The sequence below is a fragment of the Megalobrama amblycephala genome, linkage group LG7 (assembly GCF_018812025.1).
Source record: "Megalobrama amblycephala isolate DHTTF-2021 linkage group LG7, ASM1881202v1, whole genome shotgun sequence".
Classification (NCBI taxonomy): domain Eukaryota; kingdom Metazoa; phylum Chordata; class Actinopteri; order Cypriniformes; family Xenocyprididae; genus Megalobrama; species Megalobrama amblycephala.
The window spans coordinates 4,113,773-4,133,425 of NC_063050.1; the positions used below are offsets into that span (position 1 = coordinate 4,113,773).

The 19,653-nt window shown below is 40.4% G+C and overlaps 1 protein-coding gene across 1 annotated transcript in view; it reads right to left on the minus strand.

Annotated features, from left to right (window-relative positions):
* The window catches only part of LOC125271098 (adhesion G protein-coupled receptor E5-like), a 39,262-nt gene extending 23,792 nt beyond the window's left edge, over positions 1-15,470 (minus strand). The window contains exons 1-6 of the mRNA XM_048195059.1: positions 13,612-15,470; positions 7,257-7,331; positions 6,946-7,086; positions 5,976-6,107; positions 358-486; positions 199-254 (exon numbers count right to left, since the gene is read on the minus strand). Of these exons, the coding sequence (XP_048051016.1) occupies positions 199-254; positions 358-486; positions 5,976-6,107; positions 6,946-7,086; positions 7,257-7,331; positions 13,612-13,684 (606 nt within the window). The 5' untranslated portion in view covers positions 13,685-15,470. The remainder of the gene's footprint in view (positions 1-198; positions 255-357; positions 487-5,975; positions 6,108-6,945; positions 7,087-7,256; positions 7,332-13,611) is intronic.
* Positions 15,471-19,653: the final 4,183 nt, after the last annotated feature.

Below are 19,653 nucleotides of genomic sequence, written 5' to 3' on the forward strand. Positions count from 1 at the left end.
TGTCAAAACGATGAGAATGTTGATAAATAACAAGGATGTTCCAAGAATATTGTTCCCAGATGGTTTTCTCTCAATGTCATGATCAAGAACGTCCAATAAATGATATTTTATCTTAACATCTACATAATCTTAACTATGTTAGCTGGGCGTCTAATGATAATTATAACAGCCACAATAAGCAATAAGTTCACATTCTACCTTCTCCAGTGTGTGTCCAGCGTCAGGCTCAGGTTTAAACTGATCACAGTTCATTTCTGTGCACAACAACAGCAAAGATCAAAATAATGAACAGAACAACCTAAAAACTGCATCTAAAATGAAGCGAATAATAGTTTGCCCCGCTGTTATAATTCTCACCGATGCATTTTGACTGGTTGTTGCCGTAGTTACTGTAACCCTGGTGACATTTGCAGCTGTATCCGCCTGGATGATTGTAGCAGGTGGCATTTGTGCCACAAACATCTGGATCTTCACACTCATCGATGTCTGTGAGAGAGAGAAGATGGATGAAAGAACATTCTCTGTGCTGTTTGTGTCATTTTAAAACGCTCTAGCTTATGGGAAGATGCTTCAGGATGTCCTGAATGTGGTCACATCAAAATTACCACATTTTATGTTGGCAAAGTTAGATGTACAAAGTTAGAAAACTAGATCACAATTTTTACACAAATTGTACTGACATACAATCATAAATTTGCAATAATTAAACCACAAGTTCATAATTACCAACACATTTCCTTTTAAAAATTTTAAATCCAATGGCACATCCACTACATGACGGCAGAAAAAATACTACTGGGCTAACTCATATACATATATATATATATATATATATATATATATGTTTACTAATACATTAGCTATAATGCTGAACATCATTAAATGTGTACAGTGCATCTGGAAAGTATTCACAGCGCTTCATTTTGTTATGTTACAGCTTTATTCCAATAGGGATTAAATTCATTATTTTCCTCAAAATTCACAATTCACAATTTAAAATTTAATGGCTATTCCTATTAACCATCTTGCTGATTCACAGGGGCGGAGCTAGGGGTGGGCTAAAGGGGTGGAGCTAAGGGGTGGGCTAGGGAGCGCGTCTAGGGGAGGGCTAAGGAGCTGAAGCCCCGAATGTTTTTCCAAAAGCCCCGAATATCTCAGGTTTGAGGTTTCTTAACAGTGCTGTCAAAATATCATTTTTCTAATCTCTCTATTAAAATATGTTAAACAGTTCAATATCGCTTCTCTCGGACAGCGAGTTCACGCACACCGCGGTTGAACACAGACATGCCTCCTGTCACTCACTCAGAGCAGCGGCAGGCCTCGAGACTCTCATTTTTGTTATGATATAACAACTGATATGACAACTTAAGCACATTTGTCAGCTAAACATTCATTCAGTGTTTCCCATTAATTGACCCTTCGCCGGGAGTTTGATTGACAAGCGATCTAACCAATCATAACGCATAATCCGCCATTTTGTCTGACAAAGCAGTCAGGATTTAGAAGATTAACATCGGTGGACTTGTGTGGAATGGTGTGTATTTACGTCTTTCCGCGTTTGAAACAACATTCCTTCTGATGTTCATGCACGTTTATTTGATGCTATAAATGAACTAGTAGACTAGCGAGTGGACTAGCGAGCTGGCAGTGGTGACGGACGCAAGAGCGCGTAAGTGTTTTGCTTAATATCTGTTCTGGGTCAGTTGCTTCGTTTATTATTTGCTGCTAGGAAGGATTTAATTCGTATCTGTGTTTGTCCTATTTCCTACCTCAACTATAATTGTATTTTAATTGTACTTGTTTAGAATAACAGCCGCCGCGTTTGCAGACTTTATTGGTGTTATTGCCCGCACTTAAGCTTTAGTTAGTTTCCATTCCATTTAGTTAGCCATTCACGGGTTTAGGCTTTTGCAGTGCTGATTTGCAAGGCGGGCCTAGCTCGTTTCAATCACATGTTAATAAGCAATATATTAATTGTGTGTGCGCGCTGTCGCGGAAGCGTCAGTGGGAGCGTTCAGCCTCCTCGGGTAAAGACCTGCGACTCTACCTGTGCGACTCCACCGAGCAACGACACCGGTAGGCACTTAAGTTTCTTCCTTCCTTTCACACTTTTCCTTCTTCCTCAGCATGTGCTTTCAACTCATTCCTGTTGTCTCTCGGCAACGCTCCACTAACCCTCGTAAAAGGCAGCGCAATGCTTCTAACCTGCGTCCTGTTTACTCCTCTTCTAACACTAACACTCCTCTCTCTGTCGCTGTGGGTCTATGGAATTGTCAGTCAGCAGTTAACAAAGCTGACTTCATTCCAGCCTTTGCTACTAATTCTTCTCTTGATATCTTGGGCTTGACTGAGACCTGGATTCGTCCAGAGGACTCAGCAACCCCTGCTGCTCTCTCTAACAACTTCACTTTCTCTCATACCCCTCGCCAATCTGGGAGGGGTGGGGGCACAGGTCTTCTCATTTCTGACAATTGGAAATACTCGACTCATTCCTCTCTGTGCAACTACAATTAATTTGAGTTTCATGCTATTACAATCTCAATTCCTGTCAAAATTCATATTGTAGTAATTTATCGCCCCCCCAGGCCAACTGGGTACCTTTGTAGAGGAACTGGACATGCTGCTGTCCTCATTCCCAGAGGATGGTAGCCCACTTGTAGTTTTTGGCGATTTCAACATTCATCTAGAGAAGCCTTATGCTTCTGACTTCCACTCTCTGCTAGCCTCATTCGATCTTAATCGGCTCATCACCACAAGTACACACAAATCTGGCAACCAGCTTGATCTCATTTACACACGCAACTGCATCACTGACAACATTCTGGTAAAACCTCTGCACTTTTCTGATCATTTTTTCATTACTTTTAATCTTCAACTCCCCATTTGTTCACCACCAACCCCGCTACCAGTTACCTTCAGATGAAACCTGCGCTCTCTTTCTTCTTCTCATCTTTCCTCTACTGTATCATCCTCCCTTCCCTCACCCTCACAGTTCTCATCTCTGGATGTGAATACAGCAACAGACACTCTATGTTCCACATTAACTTCTTCTCTAGATAGTATCTGTCCTCTGTCATCCAGGCCTGCACGTGCCACTCCCTCTAATCCCTGGTTATCTGATGTTCTTCGTGAACATCGGACCAAACTCAGGGCTGCAGAGAGGAAGTGGCACAAATCAAAAGACCAATTTGACCTATGTAGCTATCAGTCTCTGCTCTCATCCTTTTCTGCTGAAATTCATGCTGCTAAATCCTCCTATTTCCACAACAAAATCAACAGCGCTTCAAACACACGCACACTTTTCAAAACATTCAACTCTCTCCTCTGTCCCCCTCCACCACCACCCACCTCATCCCTTACTGCTGATAATTTTGCTACATTTTTCACTGACAAAACATCTACCATCAGCAGTCAGTTCTCCGCTCCACACACACAGGAACTCAGACTAACCACACACACAGCCACACACCTCCTCTCTTCATTCTCCCCCCTCACTGAGACAGAAGTATCCAAACTTCTCCTCTCCAGTCATTCTACTACCTGCCCTCTAGATCCCATCCCCACACACCTTCTACAAGCCATCGCTCCCACACTTTTACCAGCACTTACACACATCATTAACACATCTCTCCACACTGGCACTTTTCCTAACACATTCAAGCAGGCTCGGGTAACCCCACTGCTTAAGAAACCCACATTAAACACGTCTCTTGTAGACAGCTACAGACCTGTTTCTCTCCTACCATTCATAGGAAAAACACTTGAACGAGTTGTTTTCAACCAGGTGTCATCTTTCTTCTCACAGAGCAACCAATTGGATGTCAATCAATCTGGTTTCAAGAGTGGCCACTCAACTGAGACTGCACTGCTGTCGGTCACTGAATCCCTGCAGATTGCAAAGGCTGATTCAAATCATCAGTTCTCATTCTGCTTGATCTATCTGCTGCCTTTGACACGGTGAATCATCAGATCCTCCTGTCCACCCTCTCATCACTGGGCATCACAGGTACTCCACTTCTCTGGTTTGAATCCTATCTCACAGGAAGGTCTTTCAGGGTTGCCTGGAGAGGGGAGGTATCCAAAGCTCATCAACTGGCCACGGGTGTTCCTCAGGGTTCAGTTCTTGGACCCCTCCTCTTCTCCATTTACACTACATCACTTGGTCCCATCATTCAGGCACATGGTTTCTCCTACCATTGCTATGCTGATGACACACAACTCTTCCTTCCATTCCAACCAGATGATCCCACAGTAGCTGCACGAATCTCAAGCTGTCTGGTGGACATCTCGGCATGGATGAAAGAACATCATCTACAGCTCAACCTGGCTAAGACTGAGCTTCTCGTCTTCCCTGCCAATCCGACTCTAAATCACGATTTCAGCATCCAGCTAGGCACATCCTCAATTACCCCATCAAATTCGGCCAGAAATCTTGGAGTAATCCTTGATGATCAACTGACCTTCAAAGACCACATTGCAAAGACAGCTCGGTCATGCAGATTTGCACTTTACAACATCAGGAAAATCAGGCCCTTTCTAACAGAACATGCAACACAACTTCTGGTCCAGGCTCTGGTCATTTCTAGGCTTGATTACTGCAATGCACTTTTGGCTGGACTGCCATCATGCACAATCAAGCCTCTACAAATGATTCAGAACGCAGCAGCACGTCTCGTCTTCAACGAGCCCAAAAGAGCCCACGTCACGCCTCTCTTCATCTCTCTGCACTGGCTACCACTTGCTGCTCGCATCAAATTCAAGGATAATCTGAGCACTGCCTATAACTTGTATTATGAGCACTTCTTGTCTATTTGCCTCGTCATGACGACTCGCTTGTTGTATTCCTCACTTGTAAGTCGCTTTGGATAAAAGCGTCTGCCAAATGAATAAATGTAAATGTAAATGTAAATGTAGTAGGAAGAGATGATCGGTTCACGAGCCGCTTGAGCTGAGGCGCTACAGCGATCTGTCACGACACATTAAAGAGCCACAAAATGCTTTTTATTGTTCGAATTTCTAAACAAATTACACAGTTTGAAAGCTGGGACTTTGTTTAATATCGTAAGTAACCTGCTGTGTCTTGACTGTCGACGTGTTGTCAGTGTCCTCTTTGCTCCACGATGTATTTTACACTGTGTGTGGCGGCGTGACAGCGCCACGGCTTGTCGGACAAAGCAACAGTAACTAAGGGGGGCGGGTCTTTGTGAAAGGTCAATTAAGATCCTTGGTTTGAGGTTACATGTGCTAAGCTGTGTAATGGCGTGTGCAGAAAACATCAGAGCACACGGCAAAAGATGTCACAATGCAACTCAACAAAACTGGAAGTGATACCAACCTTTCTATCACACATTTTTACATATGCAAATGCAAAAGAAATGTTTTCATTTCCTAGGGACTGCTTAAACGACACCGTTTTAAACTAAAAACTGAAAACTTTTTATGCATTTTGGCCGGTCATTTATACGAGAACAGCGTTTTGGGGGCCTGAAAATGCAAATTTTTTACGGGTTTTCAAATGGCAAGTTTTTGAATAAGAGACCGTTACCATCTCTACAAAAATGCTAATTTGTGAAAACGGTGACGTCATGCACATTTGTATTACATGTTCAGTCTAGGCACGTGTAGTGTTTCTTTACAAACTGACATCGCCATCTACTGGCCTGGCAGCAGAATACAGCGTTTTTAGTCGTTTTCATGGATCTGTGTGAACGGGGATCGTTCTGATAACGTTGTCGTCTGTACGTGAAACTTTTCAAAAGCGCGAAGGAAAAACTTTTCTGTTTTTTTTTTATACGTTCATCGTTCATGTAAACGTACCATTAGATGATAAATGAACCGTACCTGATGTCAATATAAATGTAAAGCCAAAATAATTTATTGAAACAAATATTGACCCTTAATAAAAAAGGTAATTTCTTGATGTCCTTTGGTTTGATTAACAGTCAATGAAAAGCAATACGAGTGAAGACGCTCACCTTCACATGCTGAGTCTGTTCTTCTGGATTCATTGCTTCCTTTAGGACACGTGCAATAGTAGGATCCCACAGTGTTCACACACTCCTTATCATCTGAGCATACAAATGTCTTCTCATAACACTCATTGATATCTGTTAAGGAAACAGTTTACATTAATTATAGTATTTTAATCATAGTATTGGGCTGTTTTCACCATAACCATTAAGGAAAACTTCATTTAAATATATTTTCGATCAATATATTAAATGGTTTAAATATACTGGAAATAATATTGTGTTAATATATTACAATATGTTAAATAATACATTCCAACTTTTCATATATTGAACAATAACAATATATTTACTATGTTACACTAATGTCTAATTATAGTTAAACCAAGGCAATATATTTACAGTGTGCCTTAAATATCTCAAGCATGTTTTACTCAAAGTTATAAGTTGTTAATACAAAGACATATAAATGAATGTTGGGACAACAATAGACCGTTTCGTTCAAAGTCGCCATTATGGCGATCAGCGTTTGCTTTAATTGGGCTCTTTACTTTAATGTTAGATTTTCTCCAGCTTCTGTAACTGTTCGTCTATAAGGCACATTTGCAATGGAAGGAATATTCTGGGTCATTGACTGATGATGTCATCATCACATCATAGGTTTATCGCTGATAAATATTGCTAAGCTAATGTCTTGATGTTCAGAGTAGAGCTTGTGCTTCAGTCCAGGATGAGCAGAGAAACACTGTGCTGCTTTATTAACGCTGTAGATGCTGATGCAGTGATGATCTTTTTAAGTACTTTAGCACATGTGAGCCTTTTGTGAACTATCAGTTATCTGCCAGAGGTTTAGGTAAAAGTGATGTTAAGTTTATTTTATTTTTTTTTTGGACTCAAAGGAAACAAGTTTACAGCAGGGCCTTATGGCCACCACAGACACTGAAGGACTGTTTTATCCCATAATCCCCTCTCGTACCTAAACACTTTTCTGTATCTGCTGTGAAATTGGGTGTGTTTGATCGAAATCCTTCATCACAGGTGCAGTAGTAACTTCCAGGTATATTGATACACTGAGCGTTATCACCACACAGACTCGGCATCTCACACTCATCTTCATCTGTGAGAGAAGCAGACAGATGAGTGCAATCAGGAAGGAAACATGTCATTACAAAGTTAAAAGACTAGAACAGTTAATTCCCTCTTTTGAGTCACATACAGACCATTAACTGTCTATTATGCACATTATGACAAAAACACTGTGTATTGAAACACACAAATGCTCATTACCAACACAGGAGGTCCTGTTTATTTTCATGAATCCTTCATCACATTCACGAGACTCACTACACAGCAGGAACAAACCTAAAGAGGAAAGAAAAACAAGAATTGTCTTTGTGTGCACGTTCAGACATTTAGAAAAATATTGAACATATTTAAAAATGTAGACTTTTATAATGTTACAAAATATTTCTGTTTGAAATAAACTGTTCTTGTGAACTTTCTATTCATCAAAGAATCCTGAAAAAGTGTATCATATTTTCAACATTGATAATAATCAGAAATGTCTCTTGAGCAGCAAATCAGCATATTATTATGATTTCTGACACTTGCTGATGTGAACTGAGCAACACTGAACGTGCTACAGCATTATAGTACTTATAGTATTATACATAATTTAAATTATATATATAATATAGTATTATATGAGTCGGGAAACACTGCTTTAGGCTACGTAGGACGGGACGGAAGCATGAAGTGAATGGGAGGATCATTTTGCCGTTAATGCAGAAATATGCCGTAATTTTGTTTTATTTGTAACTCTTTGGTAGATTGCACATTTATAATTTCTATTACATTACCACCAGTACTATTACTACTAATAAAACCGATCTCTGGGGGCCCCAAAAGTGCGTGGGCCCTTAGAATCATCCTAACCCCCCTTAGCGGCACCCCTGTGCGCGGCATCCTGTTTTTGAGCCCTTCACAGGCCACTCGTCATGGCATTTCACTATAGTAGTGAGGGCATTTGACCCTCACAAGTAGCCTATGGAGAAAGGCCAGGAACTTCAACTTCAAAAGGTGAAAGATCATTTCTCTTCACTAACTTCACTTATACTGTATATATTTACAGATAGAGAGAGAGAGATGCTGAGGCTTTAAGTTAAAACATAAACAGCTAGACAACAAACTTCCACATTTGTTGTACTTTCTGAAGTGCTTTAGAGATGAAACAGGCCTCACACATAACATAATCAGATTCACAGCGGACCAACACCACAAACAATGAATGTTTGCACAATTTAATACGCCATAAATGGATTCTTCTTTGGGATGTGCTGGAGGAGACTTTGTCAATACAAAAAGTGGCTCATTGGCTTGTAATCATAGGGGAACCACTTTAAGTGCCATATAACACCTATCTTTAAAGGTTCTACAGCACCTTTGTCAAATGGTGTTATGTAGAACCATAAGAGTCTCATGTGGGGCCCTGGAATATTTCTTAAATAGGTTAACAACCACGTTATCTTCAGGAAATACACTGTATTTAATGTCATTTTTAATCATGTCCTGTGTAAAAAACAGTGAAATGCATGGCAGCACATGGAGCCAAACATTCACCATTAATGAAAATAATGGTTAATGATCGTTAAAAAGAAACTTCTTATTGGCCTGGTTTCACAAATAGGGCTTAGCTTAAGCCAGGACTAAGTATTAGTTAAATTAGCATATTTAAACTGGTTTTAGAATAAAACATTACTGGTGTGCATCTTGAGACAAAACAATGTCACTGACATATTTTAAGATATAATCCTGTCCTGCTCTGATATTTCAAAAGACATCAAGATTCAGTGTATGAACCTCAACAATGGTGACAAATTATTCAGCTCGAGAGATCAACTCTGAGCATCACAAAACAAGCTATTGTATACATTGTTGAGGTTCATACACTGATTCTTGATGTCTGTCTAAAAGACACTGATCAAAACTCTGTCTGTATAATAAATTTGAAAAAATAAACAGTATATCTGACTGTGATTTCTTCATAATATTATAAAGCTTATGTAAATAATGAAAAACTAACAGCTGATGCAGTCAAAGATCACTCTGGATTAGATCAGTGAACCAGGACATGAGATGATGATTGCATCATCATCATCATCAAGTAAACAGATTCAACTGACCAGAATTTGTTTTGTAAGTGTTGCTATATCAAATGTGCTTTATAAACACAGTTACGGCAGCAAGACTGATGTTGAACGCTCAAGGGTCAGGAGCCCAGCTAAAGCAAACACTGACCTCCATAACGGTGACAACAAACTTTATTATTTTCTGAAAAAAATGTGAATTAATGTAATTTGTCATTAATGTCATAATACCTAAATTTGTTAAAATTTAAAACATGTTAAAATTGCCACTTTTGGGGGGTGAGCAAAAACGCGTTGTTTCAGTGTGTGCCCTTTAAAGGTGCCCTAGAATGCTCCCCGCCCCCAAGCTCGCGACTCTATAATACACTGTATAAACAAAGTTCACTCAGCTAATATAACCCTCAAAATGGATCTTTATAAAGTGTTCGTCATGCATGCATCAGATCATGTAAGTATAGTATTTATTTGGATGTTTACATTTGATTCTGAATGAGTTTGACGGTGCTCCGTGGCTAAAGCTAACATTACACACTGTTGGAGAGATTTATAAAGAATGAAGTTGTGTTTGTGCATTATACAGACTGCATGTGTTTAAAAATAAAAAAAAATAACGTCAGTCTTGTCTCTGTGAATACAGTAATAAACGATGGTAACTTTAACCACATTTAACAGTACATTAGCAACATGCTAACGAAACATTTAGAAAGATAATTCACAAATAGCACTAAAAATATCATGATATCATGGATCATGTCAGTTATTATTAGGGATGTAACGATATTGACGATATCGCGCTATCGCGGTGGTAAACGTGTCTCGATATCATCGTGGTTGGGTTACAATATTAAAAGGACAGGTGTCCGTCAAAAAGCAAGAGGAATAAACACAGTCCCGCGGAACAAATCATTGTTAACTACATAGACCATGATCCTTTGCGCTGCGTCGTCACAACCGTTGTTAAGCCAATAGGATTGCACGCTGTCCACACAAGTTCACAGCAAGCCAGCATGGCCGACAGCGATACTTGTAAGGATGAAAACAACAAAACCGAAGATGAGCCCCTGCAGCTTTTAAATCAGATGTCTGGAAACATTTTGGTTTCGCCGTGTCAAAAAACGCAAAAGGAGAGAAGGTGGTGGACAGACAATGGACTATGTGCAAGCACTGCCACAGTAAACTGTGATACAACACAGGAAACACAAGCAACATGCGAAGTCATCTGACGACCAATCATCCCGAAAAGTCTGCAGATTCTTTCACAAAGAAAGTCCTGTCCGGTCAAAAAACCCTGAAGGAGGCATTTTCAACAACTATGTGTTACAGATCCCTTGTTCCCCTGGACTCCATATCCCATGATCCTCCTGTTCTCCACACCTGCACTCACTTCCCTCGTCAGTTCCTCATCATCACGGATCACCTGCACCTGGACTCTATTATCTGCACTCCCTTTATAATGCACTCACTCCTTGCACTCCTTGTCCGTTCTCTGTTGTGTTAAGTGTATGTTTGGTTTCTCCTCGCCTGAGTTTATTAAAGTATTGTCTTAATTGTGGAAATCCGTATCTGCCTCGTCTCTCTACCAGCTACACGTAACAGAAGAACGGACCAAAAACGCTGGATTTCCACAGAAAAATGGAGACTTTCCCCAGCTCCTTGGCTCCTGCTTCTCCCATGCCTCTAAGCTCCTTCACAGCCAGCGATCGTCTCATCGGGCTCCTTCAGGTGAGTCGTTCGCTGGAGAGGTATGTGGAGGAGTTCGTTGAGCTCGCTTATTTGACTAACTGGCCCGACGCTCAGTTGATCGCCCTGTTTCTGGATGGACTAGACGACGACACTATCCGTTTTGATGAACCTGATTATCGTTTCTCCTTAAGTGAAACTATCAATTTAATTTTGTGGTTAAATGGCTCCAAATTCTTCGTGGATGAGGTTCAGGATCAGTGTATGTCTCCAGTCCATCCAGAAACACGGTTGGCCGGGCCAGTCAGTCAACCTCCGTCTTCCTCCGCATACCCCTCCAGTGAACTCCCTGCCTGTCCCTCACTGAACCCACACTCCTCCACTGGGTCCCGAAAGCGGAGGAGGAGGAAGCAAGCCGCTCCAGTCTCCTTGGAGCCCGCTCCAGCCAGGGAATCAACCCCAGAGCCCGCTCTAGCCCTCTCCGAGCCTGCCGCTCCAACCCTGTGCGAGCCCTTGGCTGCAACCTCCCTCATCTCCACCGTGGCCCATCAGTCCACCAGTTCCGCCAGGCTCCATCCTCCCCCCGGTTCCGCATCAGTCGTTCGTCGGCCTTCCCTCACATCAGGACTGCACTCCTCGGTTTTCACCTCGTCCCTTCGTCCCTCACGCTCCGTTGGCTTCCTCACTCCCTCCTGCATCCCTTTGGTCGGCTGTCGCTCTGGCTCCTCTGCGGCCTTCTGGAGCCCCGCCTGCGCCTCGGTCGGCCGAGCCTGCGGCATCGCCCTGTCCCGCCGGATCCTCACCGCCACCTGGGCTCGTCGGCAATTCGGCTACGGCACCTGATCCACCACGGCAGCCCGCTGCACCTGACCCGCCGTGGCAGCCCGCTTCACCTGACCCGCCGTGGCAGCCCGCTGCACCTGACTCTCCATTGCAGCCCGCTGCACCTGACCCGCCATGGCTGCCCACGGCCCCTGACCCACCATGGCTGCCCACGGCCCCTGACCCGCCATGGCTGCCTTCGGCTCCTGACCCGCCATGGCTGTCTTCAACTCTTGACCCGCCATGGTTCTTGGACCTGCCCTGGAGACCTCCACTCCAGTCTGCTCCCCCCCCTGCTCCGGCTTGAGGTCTCCAGGGCGCCCACCCCCCTCCCGGTTGTTCCATCTACGGCGTGAGGACGCGCCTACCGGGAGGGGGAGGTACTGTTACAGATCCCTTGTTCCCCTGGACTCCATATCCCATGATCCTCCTGTTCTCCACACCTGCACTCACTTCCCTCGTCAGTTCCTCATCATCACGGATCACCTGCACCTGGACTCTATTATCTGCACTCCCTTTATAATGCACTCACTCCTTGCACTCCTTGTCCGTTCTCTGTTGTGTTAAGTGTATGTTTGGTTTCTCCTCGCCTGAGTTTATTAAAGTATTTTCTTAATTGTGGAAATCCGTATCTGCCTCGTCTCTCTACCAGCTACACGTAACACTATGCCACACAACAGCACAAGGGCTCAAGAAATCACGAGGTACATCGCGGAATACATAGCGTGTGATTTACGTCCCTTTTCTAAATACCAGTTTTAAAAGGCTGCTTTTATTTGCCTTGCACATTTAAACCTGACTTAACTTGATCTTTGTTTGCACTTAAAGGGAATTCCCTATTGTTTACAATTGTTCTAGTTGCTTCTTAACTTGAACATTGCACAGAAGACAACACAACTTGCACTTTAAAAGCACTATGTGATTAGCGTTTTATGTTGTCATGGATCCATAAATACAACAATAAATTGCCTGTTGACTGGCAAAAGCAGAATAAATGTCAGTATTTTTTCGCTATTATCATCACAAACACTATCGTGAGCTATTTAACTATACCGTGAGCTTTTCCACAATATCGCAATAAATATCGTACCGTGAGGTCAATATCGAAACTGTATCGTACCGTGAGATTTTGATACCGTTACATCCCTAGTTATTATTGCTCCATCTGCCATTTTTCACGGTTGTCCTTGCTTGCTTACCTGCATAAAGTCTGTTGATTCGGCTGTGCTGCTCCAGACGTTAATACTGGCTTGTGTAATGCCTTGAACATGGGCTGGAATATGCAAAAGTTGGGGTCATACATATTAATGATCCCGACTGTTACGTAACAGTCGGTGTTATGTTGAGATTCGCCTGTTCTTCGGAGGTCTTTTAAACAAATGAGATTTATATAAGAAGGAGGAAACAATGGTGTTTGAGACTCACTGTATGTCATTTCCATGTACAGAACACTAATTATTTAACTATGCCGAGGTAAATTCAATTTTCAATTCTAGGGCACCTTTAAATGCAAATGAGCTGGTGCGATCGGCCTAAGAGGGCGGAGCTTCAAGAGCTCGTTCTCCCCTGTCAGGATTCAGTCAGGACGCACTATAATGTCAGAAACTGTGAATATGTGCTGCATGGAGATAGATCAGGTATAGTTTAGTTTAATTACTATTATATCTTATATTGTCATCTTGTTTTTTATCCACTATATTTGTACAAGTCAGTTTACCGATGAGTTTTATGACGTTTATTGTACTTCACACAAAAATGAAGCATCTGTTTTCACTCTAGAAAATCACTGTAAGAGCTTAATAAAACAGTACAAGTGTGCATTAAAATCTCCCTTGAATTATCATCAATATACACAGCGAAGTACACAGAAACACTCGTTACAACTAACAGTAAACAAATATAAAGACCTTTTGCCTTTTCAGGTGGTGCTTAATAAACCGGCAAACTTAATATCCGTTAATCAACTCTGATGAACTGTAATAAAGTGCTCTCACCTTCATTACTGCCATATCCAGTATCGCTCTGGAGACTGTATGTTTTGTATTGTCCCTTTGTATTGACATTCATTCACAAAGCAGTCCAGTGTGAAATGATTCGCGCAAACATAAACGAATTTCGGTACGGTTGAGGGAGCATTTTCTTCGAAAACAAAAAGAATCCCCCTCGTCTTCAGCAGCTCAGATTTGGGGAGTAAATGAAGAGAGCTATGTGGATAAATGCATCCAGATACAGAACACCTAAAATGCTTGGGAGACGTTCTCATCAGTGCAGTAATGCTGCGTGTTTTAAATAGAAGTGTGCACTTTGCTCACGCGATCAGCTGGTGATCTGGGGCCTCATTTATAAAACTTTGCGTACGCACTTTCAGAGCCTGTTTTGTGCGTATGCAAAGTTGGCCACTTCCAATGCAGAAGTTGTGATTTATAAAAAACAAACTTGACGGGAAAATTTGCGCGCCTACACGCAAACTCTGACCCATGCGTACGAACATTTTGGAGACAGAGCAGTTTGGCGACACCAATGGTGAGTTGAGGAACTGACGGCAGATGAAGGAAAACCACTTTAAATCATCGTTATGAGTCATAATTATAAATACAGTGCATGTTCACAATAACAGTTTAAAAAAAAATGATTTAAACTCGTGTGGAAACTCATGTTTTCATTTTGATATACACATTTACATTCATACACTTTCACTAATGGCGATAAGCACTGAAATTACATTACGCAGAAGTTAAACAAAAATGATATGAATTTAGACAGTAGATATGCTACTTTTGATCACTTTAATAACAGTGAGGAGTAGGCACTAGGGATGCACCCAGGGTGCGAACTACGGGGGAGCTTGGCTCCCCTTTATAAGACATGGGCTCCCCTGAAAACGTGATTTGTGAAATTTTGGGGGGTCTCAAAAATATTGACAATGTGTTATTTTTACATGCAATTTCAGTTTTGTGTAATGTGATCATCGTGGATTATTATGTGTAAAATTGCAAAAAAATATTATTCATTCATGCATGACGGCGATTTAAATCTAATTCACTTCAAGCAACCCGATCACATGAGAATGCGTATCAAGTACATGCTTAAGCTCTGTTTTGAGCTCTCAAAGTGCACCAAATTGATGCATTTAATCTTAAAATTTGACGAAACTATATTTTGTTTTCTCTTTTATACCTGTATGAGGGCAGACAAAAAAGTGTTTTTGATTCTGAAGCGGCTAATCATAAACGATCATATTTGCGTAAAGGCAGGCATACACTGTGCGATTTTCGTCCGATTTTGAGCCGAATTCTGACTCGTGCGACTCTTTTTTGAGTCCGGCCGATTTTCAGCTTTGTCGTGCCGTTTGTCGTGCAGTGATCGTGCAGTGTACACGGGGAAACGAGTGGCGATAAACCTCTCCTGACTGGCAATCGCATGGTCGGATGACTTTCTGGCATTCAGAAATTTGGTCGCCCCTCGTGAGGATATCGCACAGTTGAAGCAGAGCTACGAACCGACTTGCCTAAACTCTGTGTTTTTCCCCTCACTGCGCCTGCGCGAAAAAAGAAATTAAACCAATCTTCAATGCAGCAAGAAAGAAAACGAAAAGAGGGAGATCTTTAAGTTCTGTAGCTATCAAACTAGCTGCAATTTAGCAAACTGTTGCTTACCTCGAGTTCGTGTTGCATGATGGATAAACTCACGTCTTTCAAGCCACCTGGGTGTACATAACCGGTGCCTCTTGTATTAATTTACTTGATCATTAATTATCATTATTATTTTATATATGAATTGGAAATGCTAAATCCTCTTGATATCCATAGCTGATGCTTTTGATATCTCTGGAAACATATTGTCAATCGGCGCATCCCAGTAGGCTACGTGGGTTTATCGTGCATATTTCAAACGCATAGTGTGAGCAGTCAAGTCACGCCTCGACCATCGGACCGCATAGTGTGAGCACATAAATCGTGCGTTTTGGTTTTCCATCGCACGCGATCTACTCGTACAGTGTGAGTTGGTAACCTTGCTGAAATCGCACAGATATCGCACAGTGTATGCTCGCCTTAAGCTGACATGCATCTAAATTGCTTTTTGCTGCACAACCTTTAAAGGCAAATACGACAAATTCTTGTTTAAAAAGCTCTGACGACAGTACGAGTCAAAATTACTTTCTGAAGTAGGCGACAGCGCTAATACTCCTTATATTCACGCCCTGATCTAAGGATATTCCCAATAAGAACAGAACTGAAAGAGGACATTGATTTCGACATGAGCTTTGAAAAACGGGAAATCAGGCATATATCCGAGTAGGTGTGCCAGTCAGACACACGCACACTATTTCACAACCATTTCCTCATTAATAGTTATCGAGTGTCTCATGGGTCGTTTTTGGTGCAAAACAAAGAGGAATTTTCTATGGCTCTTTGGTTTCAATGCCTAACGACAAAAATAGTCGAGCTTAAAATAATAGGCTTTGTTTACTTATTTTCTTATTCCCAGCAGTTGTCCGACTACTAATCTATTTTAGCTACGTCAAAAATATATTCATCACACACGTGGAGTAAAACATTTCACTCACCCAAAAGAAGTACCCATTTTAGTTCCATGTTAGGAAGCACCGTAAATAGAGCTTAAAGTTTAAGGTTCGTGATTTATGAAATTCCCAAAGTTTTCCTTCTATCTTGGCTACTCTTCTGACTGTATTACTAGTATGGGACTCCAAACTCCAACCACAAGGTGCCCCTCCTTTCCAAATAGAAATGATTCACCTTAAACTGATTTAAACTAGGGTTGCAAAGGGGTGGTTTCCACAGAAACTTAACCTGGGGAATTATGGAAATTTGGAAACTTAACAGGAATTTATGGGAATTAATGGGAATTTACAAAAAATTATTGGAATTGGAAATTTCTATATAAATTGTATATAAATGTATCATATACAAACATAAACATTTTGTTTTGCCACAATAACGTGAAATAACATTATTATTTCATTATTTCTATCAGTGTTATTTATTTCAGTGTCACATGATCCTTCAGAAATCATTCTAATATGCTGATTTGATACTCAATTCACAGTTGTGCTGCTTAATGTTTTTTTTTTAACCTTTGATACTTTTTTTCAGTATTTATTGATGAATAAAAAGTTAAAAAGAACAGCATTTATGCAAAATTGAAATCTTTTCTAACAATACAATTCTATTAATATCACTTTATCAATTTTACACATCCTGGCTGAATAAAAGTATTAATTTCTTTTAAAAAAATCATTTTTGATCACAGAAATAAATTATATTTTAATGTATATTAAAATAGAAAACCATTATTTTAAATTGTAATAATATTTCACAATATTATAACTTTTTCTGCATTTTTGTTCAAATGTGTATGTTATGGAGGAATGCACAGTGCATGCAGGGGGCGTGGTCTCAATAGCCCTGCAGTAAGTAGTGTGATTAAGAAACGTGCAGGGTAAAAATTCAACTGGAATTGCATTAAATCTGGTTGTTTTAACCAAGATTATGCTGCAAGATGTTTTTTTTTTTTTTTTTTTTTCAACTACATTTAAGTTCCCTGTTAAAGGCTAACCAGCATTTTTCCAAATGACGTTTATTCCCATTAATTCCGCTATATTACCGTTAATTTCCATGGAAAGTTTCCAGCCTTGAAAATTCCCGGAATTTTGCAACCCTAATTTAAACTGAGCAATAGTTGTAAAAATAAACAACATGACATTTAAATGATTGAAATATTGTACATCCCTTTTGTTTTGTATGTCTGGTCCTCATAATTGTAATTGTAAATTAAATTATCACAAAATTGCTGTCCTTAACTGTCCAACTTCGCCTCTCTGTGAATATATATCCATAATTATGTTATTAACAGACTCAAACTTGCTCAAGTTTGCCATAGAAAAATGGGTAAAAGATGAAACTACAATCAGGTAAATAAAAAATAATAAAAATACCTGGGTCAAGGTCTAGGTGAAGCTTGAGCACGTTTCCAGTCCTTCCCGGACTACATTTCCCATAATCCTCCCTGCCAATCACCTGCACTCACTCCACCAATCAGCTGCCACACATTACCTGGACTGTATATGCTAATCACATCCTCACACACATTGCGAGGTCTTGTTTACAATGGTTACAATTCCGAGCATTGTTATTCTGTCTGTCTGCCTGGTACCTGTTTAAGATTCTCTGCCGCCTACCTTTGGACTGTATATTGTTTCCCGACCTGTAAGTGATATCTGCCTGTCTCGACTTCTGCCTTTACTGTGACCACGATTCTGCCTGTCCCTTGCTGTTCCTGTCTGCCCCTGTTCGACAACGCACTTGCACTATAAAAGCTTGCATTTGATTCAAACCTGTTTGACCAATCATTACAGTATGCTGTAGCTAAATTAATTTATAATCAGAGCTGTCAAAGTTTAAAGGATTGGTTCACTTTCAAATAAACTTTTCCTGATAATTTACTCACCCCCATGTCATCCAAGATGTTCATGTCTTTCTTTCTTCAGTCGAAAAGAAATGAAGGTTTTTGATGAAAACATTCCAGGATTTTTCTCCTGATAGTGGACTTCAATGGGCACCAAACTGTTGAAGGTCAAAATTAGTTTCAGTGCAGCTTCATAAGGTCTATCTAGAGAAACCATTGCTCATTTTCGAAAATATATAGCATATACAGTTGTATTTTTTTCAAAAATGACTGATCGTTTTGCTAGATAAGACCCTTATGTATATCATATATACATACATACATACACACACACACACACACACATACATATATTTAGTATAGCCTATATTTATTTTATTTATTTTTTATTTTTTACTTTTTTTTTTTTTTTTTTTTTGAGAGAGAGAAAACAACAACAACATATAAGTCACGTGTATAAGTCGCATTATTACATTCAGAAATAATACCTGTAAATAAAGCGGAGTGTTAACATTAAACACTATAAACATAGCTATTGCCTATCTTAATTCCTATGTTAAAGTTTTTTTTATTTAACGGTATTCATAAACATAAACAGAACAAGAATGAAAAACAGGTTTATACATAGCCAAACAAGCCAAAATTAATTCAAAGCGAAAGTGAAAGGAACAGCCGTGTTCTCACGCATCCAAATGTTTCCATATTCGCAACGTATTTTGTTGCTAAATTGTTATAGATAGAGCGGTAATATAGGCTACTATTGCAAAGTTTAGGCCCATCCGAATATTACTGCATTTTTAATGCTTGTTAAATTTAGGTTTTCATCTGCATAGGCTACCATGTAGTTAGTTTAGTATAGTTTCCACTTTGAAGAAATTATATTTTGTTTTCGACTTCATATTTGCACCAGTTGGCCTCCGTCGTGATCTAAAGATAGTCCCGAGAGCAGGACTGAAGTTGGACAGAAGAAAAGAGACCTTCGCGATCGCGAGCATGTGCTGGATTCATATAAAAGAAGCTATTTTGTGCATTATTTCATAATCAATTCCTCATTGCCAATCTTACACTGGGACGATTTCTGTGTCGTTTTGGTTTAAGAAAGAAACTGATTGAGATAACTGCGTCATAAGTCTCTGGTTTCAAATTTCTAACAGAAATTGTGGATCTTAAAGAAGTCTTTGATTAACACAGACAAGCACAGCTCTGTTTTTATTGTCTCTGACACATTCCCAGCAGTTGTCTGACTAGACTACTATTCCAGCTTCAGTGCGTCATAGTCTATATTTACTACTACACACGTGAACGGAGTAAAACCATCTAGGCTACTCACCCATAAGAAGTGTCCACTTTAGCTCCATTAGGAAACAGTAAATAGCTGCTCTTTAAGTCTTGAAGTGTTTTTGGAAGGTTCGTGATGTATGAAATTCCTCAAGAAATGTCTTGCTGGCTGTCTTAAGCTCTTATAAATGTTAACTCTAGCTCTGTTATTTGTTCCAAGCAAGCTGAACATTCATTTCCACTTCGTTCTGCTGTATTCCTGCTCATGTCAAGACAGATGTTGTTCTGGCTGCTGTTCTGACTGTATTTCCAGCAGTTTTGTTGCCAGATTT